At 44.3% G+C, this 20172-nt stretch overlaps 1 protein-coding gene across 4 annotated transcripts in view; it reads right to left on the bottom strand.

Annotated features, from left to right (window-relative positions):
- The window catches only part of NTM (neurotrimin), a 973794-nt gene that overhangs the window by 406291 nt on the left and 547331 nt on the right, over window positions 1-20172 (bottom strand). For all 4 annotated transcript variants that reach the window (XM_081036605.1, XM_081036602.1, XM_081036603.1 and 1 more), the window contains exon 2: window positions 10834-10918. In XM_081036605.1, the coding sequence (XP_080892731.1) occupies window positions 10834-10918 (85 nt within the window). The remainder of the gene's footprint in view (window positions 1-10833; window positions 10919-20172) is intronic.

Below are 20172 nucleotides of genomic sequence, written 5' to 3'. Positions count from 1 at the left end.
GGCTTTGACCACAGAGGTAGCGTAGGAGATGGTGAAAAGTAGCCTGATGCAGGACATATCTTAAAAGTAAAGACAAAAAGAATTTATTGATGGATTAAATATAGCATAAGAGAGAGAAAGAAAGCAATGTATCTATTAGGTTTGGGGCATAAACAGCAGGATGGCTAGTGGTGCCCATTCCTAAAACAGGGACATACTAATGGAAGATAAGTTGGTGGTGGCCTGGTGACAGGTCACATGGGGCTGATATCAAGCGCACTGGTGGGGATGCGTCAAGTTTGAAATGTCTGAGTCATACATTGAGCTGTAACACAGCAACAGTTGGATGTGCAGCCTGGAGTTACAAAGTGACAGAGGTTGGTCAGGAGAGAGAGTACATTCCAGCACGAAAGGGGCTGTGGGTAAGAAGGTTGTGTTCCAATGTAACTGAGGATTTTGAGAAAGAAATGTCCAGCAGCCACAGAGTAGCGAGGACAATATTTATCCAACCTTCAGGCTGGGTGGTAAGCTGGACATAGGAGGGGAAATAACCCATTGAAACAGCCAAGTTTTAGCTTAAGAAAAAAAAAAAAAAAAAAGATGGGACCATTCTCAGAAGAGACTGGGAAACGAGGGATTTTGCTGGTGATAGGTCATAAGGACCAGAGAGTAGAAATGCTTAGAGGATTAGGGAGAGGTTTGCTTTGCGATTGGATCAGATTATTGGATGTACAGGACCATATGGTAATATGAATCTAAACAATGACACATGGTCTGGAGGTGTTTGACTTCTGAGGTAGCTAAGATAACTAAGAAGTAAGATACAATAGGGTTCGTCCTGATGGTCTCTTAGGAAAATGAGGGTAATCAATTCTAATTAAATTCCTATTCTGAGTTGGCCTCCTAGATACACGCATAGCTTGGCGATATCGCAGGTCCGATTCCAGACACCGCAATAAAGTGAGTACTACAAAAACATGAGTCATACTTTTTTTGTTGGTGGAGGGACTTGACTTTGATTTGTAAAAAAAAGTGCAACATTGTGAAGCACAGTACAGCAAAGTGCAATAAACCAAGGTCGGCTTGAATTTGTAATGGAGAGGTTGGAAAATCATGACAGGGAGAGGGAACCGTCAGTCATACAAGAGCATTCAAAGCTCCGATGCCTCCTCTGGATTGCGTGGCTCATGTCATGGTGGCTAATGTGGTGGTCTAATCAGGCCTTTCAGCGGTCCTTTGTATGGGATGATTACTTAAAAAAATCTTTTATAATAACTAAGTGTATCAGTTTCATTGGGCTGTTATAAAAGAGTATTACAAAGTGGACAGGTTAAAACCACAGAAATGTATTGTCTCACAGTTCAGGAGGCCAGAAGTCTGAAATCAAGGTGTTGGCAAGGCATGCTTCCTATGACACCTGTAGGAGAGAATCCTTCCTTGACTTCCTAGCTTCTGGTGCTTCACTGGCAATTTCCGGCATCCGTTGGCTTGCAGCTGTATAACTCCAATCTCTGTCTTTGCCATCACATGGCATTTCCCTGTGTGTCTATTGTGTCTCCACATTGTCACCTTGTTATAAAGACACTGATTATGGTGGATTAAGCACACTGATTATTAGATTAGGGGCCCACTCTACTCCAGTATGAACTCATCTTACTTAACTAATTATATCTGCAATGACCTTGTTTCCAAATAGGCTCACATAATGGTTACTGGATGTGAGCACTCCAATCTATCTTTTCTTTCTTTTATCTTTGTTGTGTGTGTGTGTGTGTGTGTGTGTGTGTGTGTGTGTGTGTGTGTGTGTGTTGGGGGTGAGATTGGGAGGTAGCACAATTCAACTCACAACACTGAAGTATCGCTCTTTCCAGTTTTCATGTATAACTACTGTGCCAAACTAAAAATATTTGCATATAGTCTCTTCTTACTTTCTTCCTCATTGGCCCTGGTTAGAATTGTTTTGGATTGAGCTTTCCTGATGAGTAAATTGTCCCCAAGATGATTATTCTAAGTGTAAGAGCACTTTTCCACTCATCCACTACATTAGAGCGTGTTTAAAAGCCAGAGAAGATCAAGAAATTATTTTCATACAATCATATTTTCCTTTGCCTCAAAGGAGCCAACAAAAGAGGGGCCAATGAAACTTTATCTGAAGGTTGATTTCAGTTTTGTCATTTTCCATCAGTCTTGTGGTTGATGCTGTTTTCATTAAAAATTGTATGATTTTAAAAAACATCAGCAAGATTGTAAGATTATTCCACGTGTTCATTTTATAAGACAAATCTAACCCCCTAAAATCTTCCTAAGCCAAAACATCTCACACTGACAAGCCAGCAAGTTGACCAAATGCACCCAACTAAATCCGAATAACTCAACCACGTGAATCAATAAGATTTGGGAAAAACATATCACGGAATATTGGGACTCCTTATATCATTTAAACCAATTTAAACCCCATGGCATAGGGTTGAAGTGAAAAAGACTATTTCTGTGGTTCTGTCAGTGAATTCCAAGGTCAGTTTCTAATGCAAGACATACTGGTCTTGCCCCAGATTTGCACATAAGATAAGTTACCAAATGCAGACAGGCTCCTTTTCTATTTTCACTGTCTCTATGCAAGCCCTGAGCTAGCCTCTCAATGAATAAAAGATGTGAATGAAGGGAAAAAACACAATCAGAGAACAGTAAAGCTGGAGGGCTCAAGCCCTCCCCCAATTCCACCTCTCAAGCAATGGTATATGGCATCCTTCCCCTTGTTTTGCCTGCTTACTCTAGTGGATTATGAGAAGAATCAGTCTTCCAAGGAAAAAGGGTCTACAAATTCTAAATCTGTACGTGCATTTTTTACTGTTTGTTTCAGATAACCTGGCTCCACAGAATCTTCCTTATGGTCTGTTTTGGTAGAAAATTCATCTTCAGAGCCATGAACTGTTATAACTTGCTATGCAACAATCTTGTTATGGAAAATAAAGAAATATTTTCTTGTCACTTCTTTTCTGAAATAAAACAGCTCAGAAATTATTTGAACTGAAGAGGATTCCTTGAATCTCAACATACGTATAGGAGAAACATACAGAAAAGTTGAATTACAGGTAGATGGAGAAGGATTCCTCTCTTCAAGATCTTTCATAAAAGGAAGACACAGTATATCTACTAAAGTGTAGCTGCATGGGTGTTTAAGCTACAATAGTTTATAATGAAAACTATTAAATATGTGAATATTATATATACACACACGTGTGTGTGTGTACATATGAAAAGAAAGTTATACTTTTACACTCAGCTTTGTGTGCATTATTTCATTTTAACCCAAAACAACCATTTGAGGTAGATAATAACTGTTCTCTATACAAAGGGATTCAAAATTGTTGCCAAAGATCACACAGAGAAAGTACTTGAGTCAGGGTTAACAATTATTTGTTGGAGATCTTTGTCTCCATCAATTGCATCCCCATTAAACATTCCTACGGTTACTCCTCTGGCTGGGCTCACATGTTCAATTTGAAATTGCATCCTAAACCCAAACAATTCTTGATCTCCTAAAAATAGGAATATTTGGCAATCTGTATGATGGTAATGGTATTATTTGTTTCTCATCAATAATTTATTACACAGAATGGAAATCCATCAACTTGCTCCTGAGGTAGCAAATGACCTCAAACAATGCAAGGATAATGTTATATTTTACCCATCAGTGGAGACTTTGAACCTAAGAGAATAAATATGCTATTAATATTAATTGTAAATGTTTTCAAGATTCCCCAGGAGAGACACCAATGATCCTATTTCTAGTACAACAAAGAAGAAAATTTATAGGTCAAGGACCCACCTATTCTATCGCCCACTGCCAGGGCATCCAGATATACCGGCTTTCAGAATCTCCATAGAATTGTGTTTCTACCTAGATTTGTTCAATGTTCCATTTCAAAGAAATACAGAGCAATGTTTGAAGAATTATTAACTCTCCACGAGAGAATCCAACATTGCTGATATCTGAAGCAAAAAGCTGGTGAAAGAACCTGGAATAAAATATAGAGATTTCAGGATTCTTTGACAAGAAGGGACCTCTAGAGGCCAGCTGGGTCATTCTCTGTGTCTCCATGCCATAAACTACATAAAACCTTAAACATTCCCCTACCCCATTCCAAAAATACATGTAGAAAATTGATTCTTGTGCTCCAGGACAAGGAAGGACAACCAAATTCACTTTCTTGGAAGAGAAGAACTTGGCAATGAAAAAAAAGAAGGAGTAGAATGAGGAAAGTCCTATGGTTCAAAAAAGAGAACTAGCCTAGAAGTCAAACATAACTGGTTCCAAGTCTCAGGCTCAGCCACCATCTGACTGTGGAATCTGGGAAAATGCCTCACTTTACCTCTCGGTACTTTGGTCTCCTAATCAGTAAAATTGGAATAGTAATAGTATCCACGTCATGGAGCAGCTATGAAGATTGAATAAGACTCTGCCAGTAGAATGCTTAGCAACCTGACACCTAGTAAGTGGAGTTGCCCCATACAGAATCAGAATTAGAGTTCAGGGGTGAAGAAGGCAGGCTTTAGGACCAAACAAAACCAGCGTTTAGGAGACAGCATGGTAACAAATGTTAGCTAGTTGCCTCAGAAACACTCACAGTCAGCATGATGCTTTTGCACTTAGTAGGAAAAGGAGGCCTTCTTTCAGGCACAGGTAGCCCTAGCTTAGGGCTCACAGCCAGGTGACAAAGTGTGGACTGGATGTCAGCTCATTCTCAGCCTTTCAGGAAGACATCCTTGTACGAGACTGATTATCACTAGCCTCATTATCTGTAAAAGCAGGTGGTACAACTCCCTGGTCTCTGTAATCCTTTCAAACTCAAAAGAAAAGAGAAACGTTTCTAAAAAGCACATATACTTGTAGGTGAGCAGTGTTGGAGAACTGGGCTGTCCCTCCGTAACCTTCTCTAGGTTCCCTTGACAACTGGCATGGTCCTTGTCCTTCTGCACCATGGTTGGTTGGATTTTTAGCTTTCCTGTCTTAGTTTTTGGCTTCTCAACAGACTTAGTGTGCTTCCAGGAGCCTCCCTCCACGCCCCCATCTGTCCATGCTCTTTTGATCCCTGGTCCACCGGCTGGATGCCTGGCAGGCCGTAGAGGTGAGTACACAGTGCTGGATCCTAGGAGAGGGCAGGGCAGTCAGAACAGCAAATGCTTCCTGAGTGGCATTGCTATTCTGAACGAGTTAAGTCATAAACAACAGGTCAATAGTTACACCAGGAGACAACCACTGCCAGCAGACTTCAAATAGAGAGAAAGAAGGATGGGCAGGGAGGTGCTTCTCTGTGTCCCTTCTTTTCTTGAAGATGCTAATTTCCCTGAGGTCCACCTGGGGTTGATCACATCATCAGAGAGTAGCATTTCTTCAAAGGCTTAAGAACTGCATAGGAAGTGACCTGGCAGAAAGAAGGCATGTGTCATGAGTGCAGCTATGAAATAATAGACAATTCACACAGCCCGTGTGTGTCCTGGACAGAAAGACACGAGCTCAATTACTAATGTGAATATGTAACCTCTTCTAGAATAATGCACATAGCTGCACATCGTGGACAAAAATGACAAGGAGCCAGGAACACGTCGAGGCAAGGACACCATATGGCAACTAAGGAAAAGGGACAGAGAAGGACACGGGGAAGAAGATAGTAACCTCAGACGTTCATTCCTTCAGTTAGCCATGCAGCAACTATTTTTGGAGCACCTTCTACATGTGAGACACTGTTCACACGGTGCAGAATAAGACAGAGAAGGTACCTACCCTCAAGGAAATTGTAATCCAGTTGGGGAAGACAGATCATGAGCACATAAACGAAGAAATGAAAGGGAGCACTTTCAAATACAGATGATTGCTCTGAAGAAATGACCCAGGATGACATGCTAATATAAGACTGGTAGAAGTGGTAGGGGATTATTTTTATGTGGGTGTCAGGAAAGGCTTCCGTGAGGGGTTGCATGTGAGCTGAGGCCAAGATGGTAAACAACTGCCCACGGGAAGATGTAGACGGGGGTATTTCTAACAGTGGGAACCACAAGTGGAAAGGCTCTGCAGCAAGAATAAGTTTTCTGCATTCGTCAAACAGAAAGAAAGCCAAATGTCTGCCACAGAGTAAGTGAATGGAGTGGCAGGAGGACGGTTGCTCAGACTTTATTAGCAAAACCATGGGCCAAGTCATGTGCCACATATTGGGATGTGAACCTAAAGAAGGCATGGTTCTGTCCTCAAGAGGCCACACAGGAGCTGGAGAGATTAACAGAATCCATCCGCTTACAAAATGAAACGCTAACTGTTTTACATGATACAAATAAAGTGGCACAGTTTCCAACATCTAGAAAGGGACTCCATGGGTTTTCTCAAGCATCAAAACTGCATCATTCTATGCTATTCCATGGAACAGCTATCAAAACTCAACCTCAATCCTGTACATTTTTCTAACCTTTTATTCTTAACTCAACCCTCTCAAAAAAAAAAAAAATCATCATGTAGTGGCCAAGCCTACAGTCTAGATACATGACAGAAGGTATAGCTCAGCCTCTGATTCTCACTAACCAGAAGATCCCAAGGAAATATTTGGACAATCTCAAAACCCATGAAACATATTCATCCAAATCTCCAGGTAACACATGGATGCTTCGTGAAGGTCCCTAATTAATGACACCAACATAATGACGGCTGGGAATCCCAGGCTTTCCTGTTCTCACTGTTTCCTCAACATGCCCATCAAAGGAGCTCAGTCCTGACCCCCTGGGAGAAAGGCCATTCTTCTCTGACCACATTATCAACAGTTTGTGAATAGGCAATCTGTGCCTCAACTGTTCATTCCTTCTTTGTCACAGCCCAGCCTTTTGAGCTGGACCCAAAGCCCTGGATGTGAAGTCCATACCTCATGTCTTTTCACACCTCAACACCCAACACAGTGTCCTTCATGTAAGAACCACTCAATAAATCTTCTTTGGTTGACTACAGTTGTATTTCAAAATACAGTGATAGAGAAACGTGGTAAGCAGATATATTGAATATAGGCTGGGAGAGATTTTTGTTTTGTTTTCCTTCATTTCATTTGTTCAGTAAACATTTGGAAGCACCCAGCGCTCACGGCATTGCAAGGCATGAACTCTGCTTCCCAAGAGCTGCCTGCTCCCCAGTCCAAGTGGAGAAAGAAGAGTTAAACAACATTGCAAGACAGCATCTAAACTGAAATGAGTTGGGGAGAGTTAAGTACCAGTGAGGAATTAGGAGAACACAGAAGTCAGTGGGGGAAAGCTAATTGTACCAAGTCAAGGAGTACAGTCCTAAATCAGCATCCCAGCTCTGCCACTTGCTAACTTGTGAGACTTTAGGTGAATTTCCCTCTAGACCTCAGGTTCCTCATCTATAAAATAGGGATAATTAAGTCTAGTTCAGAGAATTGTTGTGAGGATTAAATGTTACTATGCATACCAAATGTTTCACAGAGTAAATGGCCAATCATCTGCAGAATATTCAGTTTATTAACATTATTATTCCTAGTGCCTCACAATAAGCTTTCAAAACTTACTATGTGTGCAACCTTAATCAAAAGATGTCAACTCTCCATGCCTCAGTTCCCTCATCTGTAAGACGAGGGTAATAACAGCACCTGCAACACAGGGTTTTCATTAGGGTTAAACACTAATGTTACAAGGTTGGATGATGGTGAGATACTATAAAAAAGAGTTAGAATACACCCTAACACATAGTGAGTACGCAATATACCTTGGTTGATTTATCATTACTGTACAATCTGTTTTATGTAGTCTATCCCTTTTTTAAAAAGATGCAGATAGATTATCAGCAGGAGGGCAGAAAGAGTGGGAGATTGCAAATTGTTTGCAATTCTTTTCCGGCTGTCGATGGCATGTTAAGTGAAAGGTTTTCCAATACCTCTACAAAGATCATTAGCGCTAATTAGATGAAATAAAACATTTGTAAAAGTTTCCTCACATTAGAATACGCTTCTGAAGAATTCATTCTTTGGGGACTGGCAAAGATCCTCCCAAAATGAAACTGGTGAGAACAAAGCAGAATAAAATGAAATTAGAGCAAAAAGTCCTCTGCTGGTTAAGAAGAAAACTACAAGCATCACCCTCATTGTCACCCACAGCGACATGGATAGGGTGGCTCTCCAAGGTAGAGCAGAGGAGCTCAGGGCCTCCCTAGTTGTGGTTCCCTATAGCTTGGCACATGCTGAACAAAAAAAGAAAAGAAGGGAGGGAGGGAAAGACGGAGGTAAGGAAAAAAACATAGAGCCACATGTACATACAGAAAAACAAAAATAGAACAACCCAGAGCCCTGAACCACTAGATTGCTGCAACCTGGAATCAGGCTTTGTGAAAATTTAGCAAATTCTATGCAAACAATACAGGTTTTGAAATTCTTACTTGCTCCTCTGTACCCAATTACAAAATGCAGAGCCTATGTTTGAGAATTCAAGGGCTTCCCACTCCACAAAAGTACACCCCAACATGGCGGCCCTTGTTCTAGTATATTAGAGCCTGAGAAGAATAAGGGCCATCTTACTGAGACAGGAGTAACCTCTGTGCAGGTTGCCTGCTGTACCTGCTGCTTGCTTCACATCTAAATCAGGCCTATGATCAATGGATTGGTGTCAAGTAGACCCTAGTTTCTCTAATCCCTGCCCTATAGTGCTCCAGCCACAGGGAGGGTCTTGCTGCTGATGCCAAGAACACATTCAGCCCCAGGGGCTGGCACAGAGTGGCAGGAGATGTTCCAGGAGGGCCTTTTTATGCCATGGCTGGGTTGGGTCTAGACAGGAAGCCCTACCATATCCCATTTCCTCCATCTATACCCTGACAAGGCCAGAGTGTCTAAAGCATATGTGAAAATGCAAACAAACATTAGTGCCTGAAAGAGACAGGGAGAGGGACCCCCGAGTGAGAAAGAGGCGTGGAAGGAAAGACAAAGAGAAGCCACCCAATACATGATAATGTGATTTTAAAGATAAGTTACTCCTAACTCAGGCCCATCCTCTCTAGAGAGTTCTGATTCTCATGAGCCGAGACCAGATCCTGGCCTGTCCAACACTCTTCACTGTTCCTATAATATGGGGGCTATTATCTGTCAGGGCCTCTGTGCTATTTCTTTATCTCCAAATCTCTGTAGAGCTGACTACCTTCCATCTTCTCCTTGAAAATATCATCCCATTTGTTTCTAAAATGTTCTCCCTGTGCAAATGTCTCTATTTTATCTCTTGGGGTTTACTCCTTGCAGTCAAAGTTTAGGGACAAAGGGGCCACCCAGAGAACATGAATGTCATCGACTATATTGCTTTAGAGGTTCATTTTTGTTTTTCTCTTAAGTAATCTGAAATCCCGGCAGCTTTGGAGGTCCCATGATATCCCTTCATAAAGCAGATACACCGTTATCTCAGGGTGGGAGGCAGTTGGAATTTAACCTTTGTTCAAAATAGTTCCTAAAGGGCTCAGTGTAAGAGGTCGGTTTTAAGAACCAAAGAGTGACTAGGGATTCACTGGGGTCATGGGGCGTTAGTTCACCAAAGACAAAGAAGAATAGGATGCTCACAGAGCTTGCACGAGTCCTCAAATCACACACTTCCTTTGGCAATGCCAACACTCCCGCCTCAACATTTTCTACCCCCTGGGTATTGCCTTATGTGTATCATCTACAAACAATCTGATCTTAGAAGTACAGTCACCAGGGGGCAAAGCAGTGGACAGCAGAACCAAGAATCTTCATGTGGAGGATGGGAATATTGCCACCACATTTGTTGCCTTGCACTTAGCTCGATGGCCCGGTTTGGAAAACTTTACTTAAGAGGACATATTAAATCAAAGAGATACAGGCAAATCACTCTTTCCATGAATCTTCTCAACTTCTAACACAGGCTGACTCTCTTATAAAACTCCAGAGAGTTATATTCCATTACAATCAGTAATTCTGCATGCCTTCCTGTGAGTGGTATGGTTTGCTGGCACTGGAAATTGAGTTAGCCTTTCAGTAGGCAGTGTGATTGGGGAGACAGACTCTTACTACCTTATACAAAACACAACCAAGATTCTTCTTCTCTTCCTCCTCCAGTTCCTGTAAGCCTTAACCCCAGAAGCCAATCAGGCCTGGACTCAACACTGAAACCGAGCTTCTGCTCAGTAGACAAATTTTGCACATACTGCTTTGGTGGACAGCACCAAGAGACCACAGTTAACTAGGGTAAATGATATTTTCACAGACAAATCAGACTTTTCTCCATGACTTCAAGCTCAGAAAGCCATGTTTAGACAAGAAAAGCATGTCCCTCTCCCCACCAGCTTACGGCATGAAGGCACCCAGGAAAGCCCAGGCACAGTCAGGCCCAGCACAAAACAGCAGCTCTGCTAGAGTAGGGTACCAGGTTGGCAACCCCCCATGACTTGGGCAGAGTGAGGGCATTCACAGGAAGCCAGACCCCTCCTTTGGGACTCATCAACTTCAGAGAAGACTATTCACACTGAGCCCCATCCAGGCCCCCAGTCACCATGGCCACCAGCCTGGGAGTGCCACAGTCCTCAATCTCAGCGACTTCCTGGCCCAGCCACCCCTCATGCTCACCAAGTCCTGGGCCAAGGAGGCCAGTTTTGGGGAAACAGCTCATCTCCTGAACCTCTGAGCGGTTCCCCATGAGACCACCAACATCCCCAGGGCAGAACATGCAGCTCATCCATAAATAGTGCTGCCCAGGAAACCAGCAACCACCTTGCCAGCCTCTCCAGTATACACACCTGCACCCCAGCCCCTTTCTCCCCACCCCCCTCACAAATCATCGTCAAGTCGCAGGAGAACGGCAGCTCCCTACCTGAGGGTGGCGCTCTCCCCCTGCCGGACCGTCACGTTGTCCATAGCTTTGGGGAAGGTGGCATCTCCGCTGCGCACGGGCACTCCTGTGGGTACAAGGAACAGCAGCCTGAGAGACACGACCACGAGGCACTTCCAGGGCAGGAGCAGGTACCCACAGACCCCCATCCTCGACAGCCACAACTTCCCAGAACTCCGGCAGCGGCACGGCACACGCCCCCGGGGCGAGCCCAGGAAGTGGGTGGGGTGGAGGAGTGCGCCCGGGGACGGAGCAGGGAACTGGCGGCGAGCGCGAGGCGCGAGGCGGAGAAAAGCGCGCCGACTCTGGCGAGGCTCGCAGTGCTCCCCCACGCCCAGCCCCAGAGCCGCCGCTTCGGGTCGCCGGGGTCCGCCGAGGGCATCCAAAGGGAACTTCCTCGGTGCTGCTCGGGCCGGGGACGGTGGCCGCGGGGAAGGACGCGGGAGGCGGGAGCCAAGGCGTGGGCAGGTCTCAGCAGTCTCTCCTTCCCGTTACGTGTCCAGGCATGGCACTTTGGAGCGGAATAAGCACTTTGGTACCCGAAGGGGACAGGGCTGGGGGAGGTCCGGCGACGCAGAGGCGGTGTGCAGTCCCGCAGTCCCCGCAAGGGGACACCCCACACTTTCTGTGGAAGTTTCGGAGGCAGGCTCGCCGGCGAGAACACTGTGCCACAATAGCAGCGAGGAAACGCGGAGCGCGCGGGAGGCGGCGGGGGGTGTGCGGGGAGGCGGCGGCCCGGGCTTCGCGCGACCCGGACCCGACGATCCGGCCGCAGCCTACGCGGCCCACGTCCTGGGAACCGCGATGTTGGAGGCGGCGGCTGCGATGTGGCGGATCCCGGCGAGGGCAGCGGCCGGGCGGAGCGGGCTGCGGCGGCCCCTGGCTGCCTCGCGCGCTGGGGAAGGCGACACGCAGCCGGCACCGGAGCCGCGCGGACGCCACGCTCAGCGGCCGCCCCCGGCCTCCGCGCCGCCTTCCTCCCGGGAGCAGCCCCGACGCGCGCGGGCCCGGACCGCCGGCGTTGTCATGGCAGCGGCTCCATCACTGACCGCCACTTTCTCCGGAGCCGGCGCCGCGCGATGGGCGGACGGCGCGCTCCTCCCGGCGGGCGGGCGGGTGCGGGGCGCGGGGGGGCGCCCACCTTAACCCCCGCGGCGCCGCGCCGCGCCAGTGCGCCAACCGCGGCGAAGAGTTGCACCATTTTCCCCTTGAAAAACTGTCACTTCCCAATTAAGAAGGCAAAGTTAACCGTAGTTTTAATAAGCCCGAGACATCTCAATAAGGGTCACCAAGTAATTAAAAGGAAAGGAAAACCCCGCAGCATGCACACGTGCACCTTTAAAATGATCGGATTAATTCCACTGGCATTTAGAGTTTGGGGAAGATGTGTTAGAATACGCTCATGTTTATTCAATAGTCAACGCCCATTTCAGCAACCCCCCACAAAAGCTACTTTAAAACGCCGGAGGTTCCACGCCACCATTCTAAATAGACATCTGTCACATATAAAACAAATGCAAAAATCACAGAAGCCTCTTAGTGTGAGAAATTGGCAAAATCACATTAAAGTCTTGGTCAAATTTGACCCTGACTTACATGCTTATTCTTGTTTTGTCGACATTAAAAGATGCTAGCCCTGCATAAGTGCTCATACACATGAGTGAGTGTGAGCCACTTGCTCTATTTATACAGTGGATTCCCAAGTTTCACACTCTTACAGAGCTGATTTCATCTTAAGAGGTGTGTTTTTCAAATTCTTGAAACCTGGGGGAAATCTGGATTTGTCTCAGTTCCTGTCACTTCCCCTCTCTGGATCCCTCAGTACCTACATTTTTAATTCTCCTTTAACTTCAGCTGTGATGGAATGTGGTGCCTTCCCCTTCCTGGGCCTGGCACTTGAGCAACGGGGAAGCCCAGAGCAGCCAACACACACAGCAGTGTAAAGCTGCTATACCTTCTTCTCAGGGACTTCCAGATCTGAGCTCACTGCACTGACCCATATTCTCTCTGGGGGTAGAGAGTAGGCAACAGTGGCTTTGTTTTGTTTTGCTTTGTTTCCCTATATTATCAAATACAACAAGGAAACCAAATTATAATAACTGTTAAGTAACAGAAAAATGTTCATTCCCAAAAGCCGTCTCAACACGAAAGAGACAGAATCATTATAACTATAAGGGTCCTGGGGCCATAAAAGTCCTTCTACCATGCAAGTAGTAACCACAGCTTCCATGTGGTAACAGGCATGTTAGGGATGACACAAGCATTTCGCCCACCATATCCCCCTCACTCTAACTAGTTTCGATTAATAGGGACTGATGTCAGATTTGCAGATGTGGAAGCCAAACTCCAGTTTTATAGTTTGCCACAAAGTGGTTGACCATGAAAAGTTGAGCAACTCTACAATGAAGATCTCAGTTAATTCATCATTAGGCCCATTTACCCTTACACTTCTCTGGTAACTTTTTCTGATATTAAATTCTCAGGGAAACTCATCTGCTGCTTTTGGCCAATGGGGACAGGATAGTTTGGTATATAGTACAAAAAAAAAAAAATTGATTGTCAACGTATAGCCACAAAGAAAGATTTTACTACCAGGGACAGAGAAAGTGATATCTATGGGGAACAGGTGAGTTTTGTTTGTATTTTTCCAAGAAAAAGATAATTCACGCATTTTAGCACTAGTCCATTCTTGCAAAGGCCTATTGCATTTCCATTTTACAATGGAAAATTGTGGAAATAGGAAATTGACTGATTTCACCAAGTAGGATGTTATGTGATAGCAGACATAGGCAGGAGATTATGTTCGCTGACTTTCAGTTTGCTAAGTTTGTGGTTCTTCTTTCCCCAAAACCAAGGAGTCACCTCCAATCATCCATCCATCTATTTTAACCACCCCTCATGTTCGCTGCCAACTCCTCTTTGTATATTCCTCTTCACCACCTCAAGTGGAAACAAAGGCCAGCAATAAGGAAGGAGAGGGACTCCTTCTGTCTTGGAGCCATTTCCCTGCAGGTTGAAGAATGGCAGCAATGATTCCTGTCATGATAAATTCTAATCCTGGCTCTTGCATCTAATTCCCAGGTAGATACAAATGAGCATTAGTTTTTGCATCTAGGAATGTGGATAATGGCAACAGGCCTTCCCGAGGGGCCTACATACATGATTAACTCTACAGTGAAATACTTAGAAATCCATTTAAGGTGGAAGATGCTCTGTTAATACATTTTGCCTGCCACCGCTTCATTATTATGGCTGGGCAGAAAAATAATTCTTATGGGCTCCTTAAGATTATACCAGGCTGCATGCAGTTGTTATAAGACAGTCCGACCATCGTTGTCTCTAGTCATGAATGCGTGCTAAGCTGCAGCATTCCAGCAGTTGCTGAAAAGAAATCCAGCAGAGCTCAGGTAACACTCAAGGTGGACAAAGAAAAGCCACTCGTAACCTCATGCCTGCTCTTTGGACCCAGGGATCCAAACTTTATATTGAAAAATGGAAGTTTAGAACGTGGTGAAAGGTCAAATATGCCCGCAAGGCATATTTAACAAGGCAGAATCCATTTCTTTCAAACTCCTTATTGAAGTGCTTTGAATAGATGAAGATCAAAATCATGTGTAAGCTCCCTTCCCACCCCCTAATCCCTAAATATAACCAACATTTAGTGGCTTATCTTATATCCTGTCTCTTGCTTCATAAAAACTGCTGGATTTATTTTCTTTTTCCCAGCATATCCGAGTTAATGAAAAAGGGATGACAGTCAGAGCAATTTCATTATTTGTGTTCTTTATAGAAACAACTTCCTTTCTGTCTCCTGGAAAGCAGATTCCTAATGAGCGCCCACCTCCACCTTCTTCCCCCCATCTCCCTCTCCTTCCTCCCTTCCCTTTTGCATACACATATACTGTACACATAAATCAACTTGTCACAGCTTGTCTCTGTGCTGACAGCTGTAATTGCTTCAGGTTATAAAAATATCTATAGGACAATGCCTTTCAAGCTCACAGATGTGTGCGCGAGCGCGCGTTAGCACATACGCGCACACGCGCATACACACCGCCTGAGCAAAAAAAAAAAAACACAATCATATTCCCCTTAATAATCTTGTGACTGCAAAGGAGGGATGTAGGAGCTTGCGGTGCAGACTGTGGCGTGCTGGCAGGCAGGTGAGAAAACAGGAGTAAAAGGAGACTTCCGGCAGGGATAGCATCTACACACTAAAGCAGGGTTGGAACAGGGAAGAATTCCCAGGGAAAGGGAAATCAGCTGTTGTTTTTGTTTTACTCTGTTACCGCCAGCAAGCCTGGGTTAGCTAAAGAGCTGTGAATATTCCACACACACACAAGGCCAAAAGAAGAGCATTCGCTTAAGAAACGCCAGTTCTGCTTCTCCTTCTTGAAAAAGGCTAAAGGCCCCCCTCTCCTGGTGGAGATTCCAAATAGGAGCGCAGGCAAGAAGATGACAAATGCAGGGTGGTTAGAGTGGCATGGCACCAAATAGAAACTGAAAGGTGTAATCAGAAAAGGCGATGTCCATCTGGATAAATAGATGCCTGTAGAGGAGGAGAGAAGGGCTGGGCTCTGGAAAAACATACCATTCTTCCTCCTACACGAATATAGGATCAAAATAAAAATCATTGTTCAGCTGGGCTAGAGTCTAGCATGTTAGGATTTTAGCAGGAAGAGCAAAAGAGGGGACGAAGCTTCCACAGGAAAAAAAAAGAGGTCACAAAAAGAAAATGGAGAAGGATAGGAAGAAATGACAAAGGTTCGGCTACTTGTGGACTTCAAAAGCCATGAAACTTCCTAAGAAATACATAAAGTGAAGAAATGGTCAGTAGAACAGTGGGTATTTAGATAGAAAACTGGAACGGAGCAGGGGGGAATGATAAAAATCAAAGCACCAAAACAGCAAAAGTCAGACACCCAAAAAGGAACTTCCCAAGGGCCAGGGGTCTGTAGAGCAGAATCTTTCCTCATCTCAATTTTGGTTCAGAACAAGACCCTGGACTCCCAGAATCACAGAGTGATACAGTTAGAGGCGCCCTTGGAAGATGTAGAGTATGAGGTGTGATCAGAAACTATGGTGAATGCTGCTGCCGAGTGCCATCCGACAGAAAGGCAGGGATCTTCAGTACGGGAAGCTGCTTGTCAAACCTTAGTACCAATGTGTGACATGTTTTAACTTGTTTGGTGCAGTCAGTCAGGTGTGAGCTACGGTTGAGACGAGGTGTATTTTAAAGTGTGCCGTACATCATTCTCCATCATGACAGTGTTCCATGTCACACATCACTTCTGGTATGTGGCATTTTCTGTCAAAAACATTATGGTGTGCCCTCACAACCTTGTTCACCGAATCTGGCACTGTGTGACTTCTGGCTTTTCCCCAAAGTCAAAATGACCATGAAAGGAAAACGTTTTGAATCAATTCAGGACATCAAGGCAGCCATGACAGTGCAACTAAAGACACTCACGAAAGACTTCCAGAATTGCTTCAGAAAGTGGCAAGAACAAGGGGATGAGAGTGAAGCAATGGGAAGTATTTTGAGGGGGATTAATGGCAATGTGTCTTTTACTGTAATAATTTTTTGGGGGGATTTAAACATTCACCATATTTTGTGGTCACACCTCGTATAACACTCTCATTTCATACATGGAGATGAGCCCCAGGACAAAGGGGCTCAGATTGTCATGGGGACATGAAGTTAATAACTAGTAAATCAGGTAAATCAGGACTAGAACTCAAGATTCCTGCTCCTGTTCCAGTGTTTTTTCCACTATACCTGCCAAGTAAGGACACTTCATCAGAGCTAAGTAGTAAAAATATCTCCTTTGGCTGTTATGTCTACAGATAAGGGAGATTTATAGAGGAACTGATATCATTACTGCCCAGTATATGTCTGGGTATCCAATTATTCAACTGAATTCAATGTTTTCAGTAAACTTTGTAGTAACATGTAGATTTTAAGCTCCTCCTATGTACCAGGAGTGGTTGGAAGTTAGGAACACAAAGATCAAATACATAATCTCTGTCCTCAATTTGCTTATCGTATAGTGCTATTGGATTTGTCAGTGCGTTTATTTGTATATGCATTCATGACTGTTAAAATTATAATGAACTCAACCCAGCACTCCCTGTAATGCTCGAGGACATTCTCATTGCTGAGAAAAACAGGCTGGAATCCGCCTACCCCTTTGGAACAGTTTGTCCCATTACACTTGTCCAGCTATCCAGACACTGACCATGGTTTTCTAAGCTTAATTTAAAGTGGCATTAGGAGGGGAAGGGGTCCTCTCAAGGATTCATTATGTAGGGAAGAAATCCATCTACTCAACAAACAAGCATTTAGTAAATACTAAATGCCAGCCATGCACTACGTGGTGGATTTAAGCCGTGGATAAGAGAGACAAAACAAAACCAACCAACGTGGGTCTTATCCTTATAAACACACTGTGTAGCAGGGGAGCGGATTCAGGACATCGAGGCAGCCATGACAGCACAACTAAAAACACTCACGAGGGGAGCGAATATTAAATGAAAAATTTCACAAAACAGTGGCTGTAATTGTGAAAAATCCTATGAGGCATAAAATGGAAGAATGCATATGACAGAAGGTTATCATGGAATCTGAAAAATCAGGAAATGTTTTCCTAAGGAAGTGACTTTAAATGGGGACTTAAGAGTGAGAAGGAGATGAAAGGACAGGAGGTAAGGACAGTAATCTAGTTGCAGCAGGACAGAATCTCCATAGCCCAAACCCAGAAGGAACATGGGCAGAAGCTGCCTTTTATATTCTTAGGTAGTGCTCACGTAAAGGAAGGATGGGTGTGTCTGAAGGGCTATGTCTGATTGAAAACCTCTAACTGCTTCAACATTCTGCGTCCATGCCTTCACCGATTCATTCAGTACGTATGTATTGATTAAGAATGACCATGGGATTTGGAATCAGACAGACCAGAAGTCAAACACTCATATTCTCCATTACTAACTGGGTGACCCTGGGGAAATAAGTTAACCTTGTTTGTAAAATAGTGGTGATAATGGTACCGACTGCACAGGGCTGGTATGAGAATGAAATGAGACAAGAGATGTAAAGGGTTTAGCATAGCGCCTATTACATGGCAGGGGCTGACCATGGCAGGGGTAACTATGTGCTTCTGCAGTGGGACCAGAAGGGACTGCCAGTGAACCTGCTCCCTTCCTTCACAGGAGCTCTGGGCGTGATATTCCTTCAGAACCCAGGATCCCGCTGAGCACAGGCCAGTGTGCACCATCTGTGTACACATCCTGAGAGATTTCATCCCAGAGACAAAGCAGAAACATCATGCTGAGATGTCCTCATAAGGGGAAGTGGCTCGGCCTTCAAACCAGGGCAGGAAGAGGGGTGACCCTCCTGCTGCCTCCCCAGTGTCACAACCCCAGTGTTCTCCAAAAGCACACAGGATACAGGCCTGTGGGAAACAGCCTGTGCTTGAGAAAAAGGATAGGGCTTTCTCTTTCTGTGACAGCCTGGGAACGTTTATTTGTCATGTTCCCACATATACCTGGACAGTAGAGAAATAAACTGAAAAAATGATGACACCTCCATCCCATCATAAGGTAGGCAAAATGCCCTCTGACCTCCTTTCGGTGAAGCTTTTAGCCCTTCTTTACTCCTGTGGGTTTGATGGTTGAATCCAAAGCCTCCTCGGTCTAGAACTTAGACTAGTCGTTCAATAATAACATCCCATCCTGTGCCCGACTCATTTCCACGGAACAATGCTTCAGGGTAAGCCGGTACCCTCTGTGCAAGGTAGCAAGGTTGCATGCAGACATTCATCTACATACATAGACATTTCTAATGTTTTCAGGATGCAGCCCAAGCAGAGTCAGGTGGTGGCTTCTCATTTACAAAGAGGTCTTTGAACAGCAAGCTCACCAGCCCCCAACTTGGAGCTTAAAATCCCAAATTTACTGTCAGAGGAACTTGTCTTGCCTGTTCCCCTGCAGGCTTTTCTCCCTACACAATCACCTATTACAGGTGTTTTTCTTTAATCCTCTTCGTTTTCTTCAGAGGTTTAACTCTTTGTTCCCCAGCCAAGAACAGCAGCTGAAGAGGTAAGTGGTAAGGAGACAAGAGTTTGCTCAATAACATATAGACGCAACTGTACTTATTATGGGAGGTAACATTTTGTAAATAGCATTGTGTAAACCAGAAAATCTGGCTCTCGTCCAACTCAAGCCATCATTCTGCCACCTTAGCTAAGTCACCTGCTTTCTTGAATGTTTAGCTTCTTCATTTGTCAAAAGAACCAACATCTTCATGATAAGTTTGTCTTTGCGAACACCTACTGCTAATGTATCCAAATGGGCTAATGCTCTTTTGAAAGCTAACAGAACTGTTCTAGACTAAGATGACAGCTCATCTTAGTCTGGGGTTCAAGGTATTCAAGGGGCTGGGGTTCAAGGGTATTTATTGCTTTCAAGCCTCAAGTCTGCCACTTATTGGCTGCATGTAGCTGCCCAAGTCACTTCCACTATCCTTCTAAATGAGGAGTTTGGATTAGATGACTTCCAAGGACTCTTCCACATCTAATAGTCTATAGTTTTAAAATGAAACTCAATAAAATAGTTTCTCGACACTCTTCTCAAACTCAGTTTATCCTTCATATTTGCTTATCAGTCTCTCCTATAGAGAAATAGCCCTCCCCCTCATGCCCTTCCACTGTTCTCATTCACCCAAATGTCCACTTCAAAAGTCAGAAAACCACTGTACAAAGTAATAAACAAATTGCACTGGATCCAAGGCAAGCTGATGGAAGAACGAAGATTAAAAATCTTCTTATAAAGGGTTTCTTTAAGGAGAAGAAAATCCCACAATGCAATCAGCAATGTTAATCTTCAATAAATATGCTCTTAATATTTAACTGGCATTTATTTAAACTTACAGTAACTGTCCTATTAAATCTAAATTAATTACCCATTTGGGAATCTTCCCCTAAAGCCTAGCTGGAACATGGCCGTCTAGATCATAGTCTATGCTAGGCATCCAGCCATAAAGAGAATATTTAAGCCACTTTAAGACTAGACTATTAGAATATCATGGTTGGAAGGGCCTTAGAGGTCAACTGGACTAGTAAGTTTTATAACCGTGTCTTGACTGTCTGTGGGATTATTTTTTCCCATCTCTCCAATAAGGGCTTATTGTGCATTCCTTATATCTAATCCGTCTCTCTATTTCTCTTCCTCCTCTCCTATTTTATTTTGAAAATCTCTCTCTCTCTCTCTCTCTCTCTCTCTCTCTCTCTCTCTCTCTCTCTCTCTCTCTTCTCTCTCTCTCCTTTC

The sequence above is a fragment of the Rhinolophus hipposideros genome (genome assembly GCF_964194185.1).
Source record: "Rhinolophus hipposideros genome assembly, chromosome: 24".
NCBI classification, from domain to species: domain Eukaryota; kingdom Metazoa; phylum Chordata; class Mammalia; order Chiroptera; family Rhinolophidae; genus Rhinolophus; species Rhinolophus hipposideros.
Note: the sequence above shows the minus strand (reverse complement) of the source record. Positions and strands in the feature narration are given on the sequence as shown.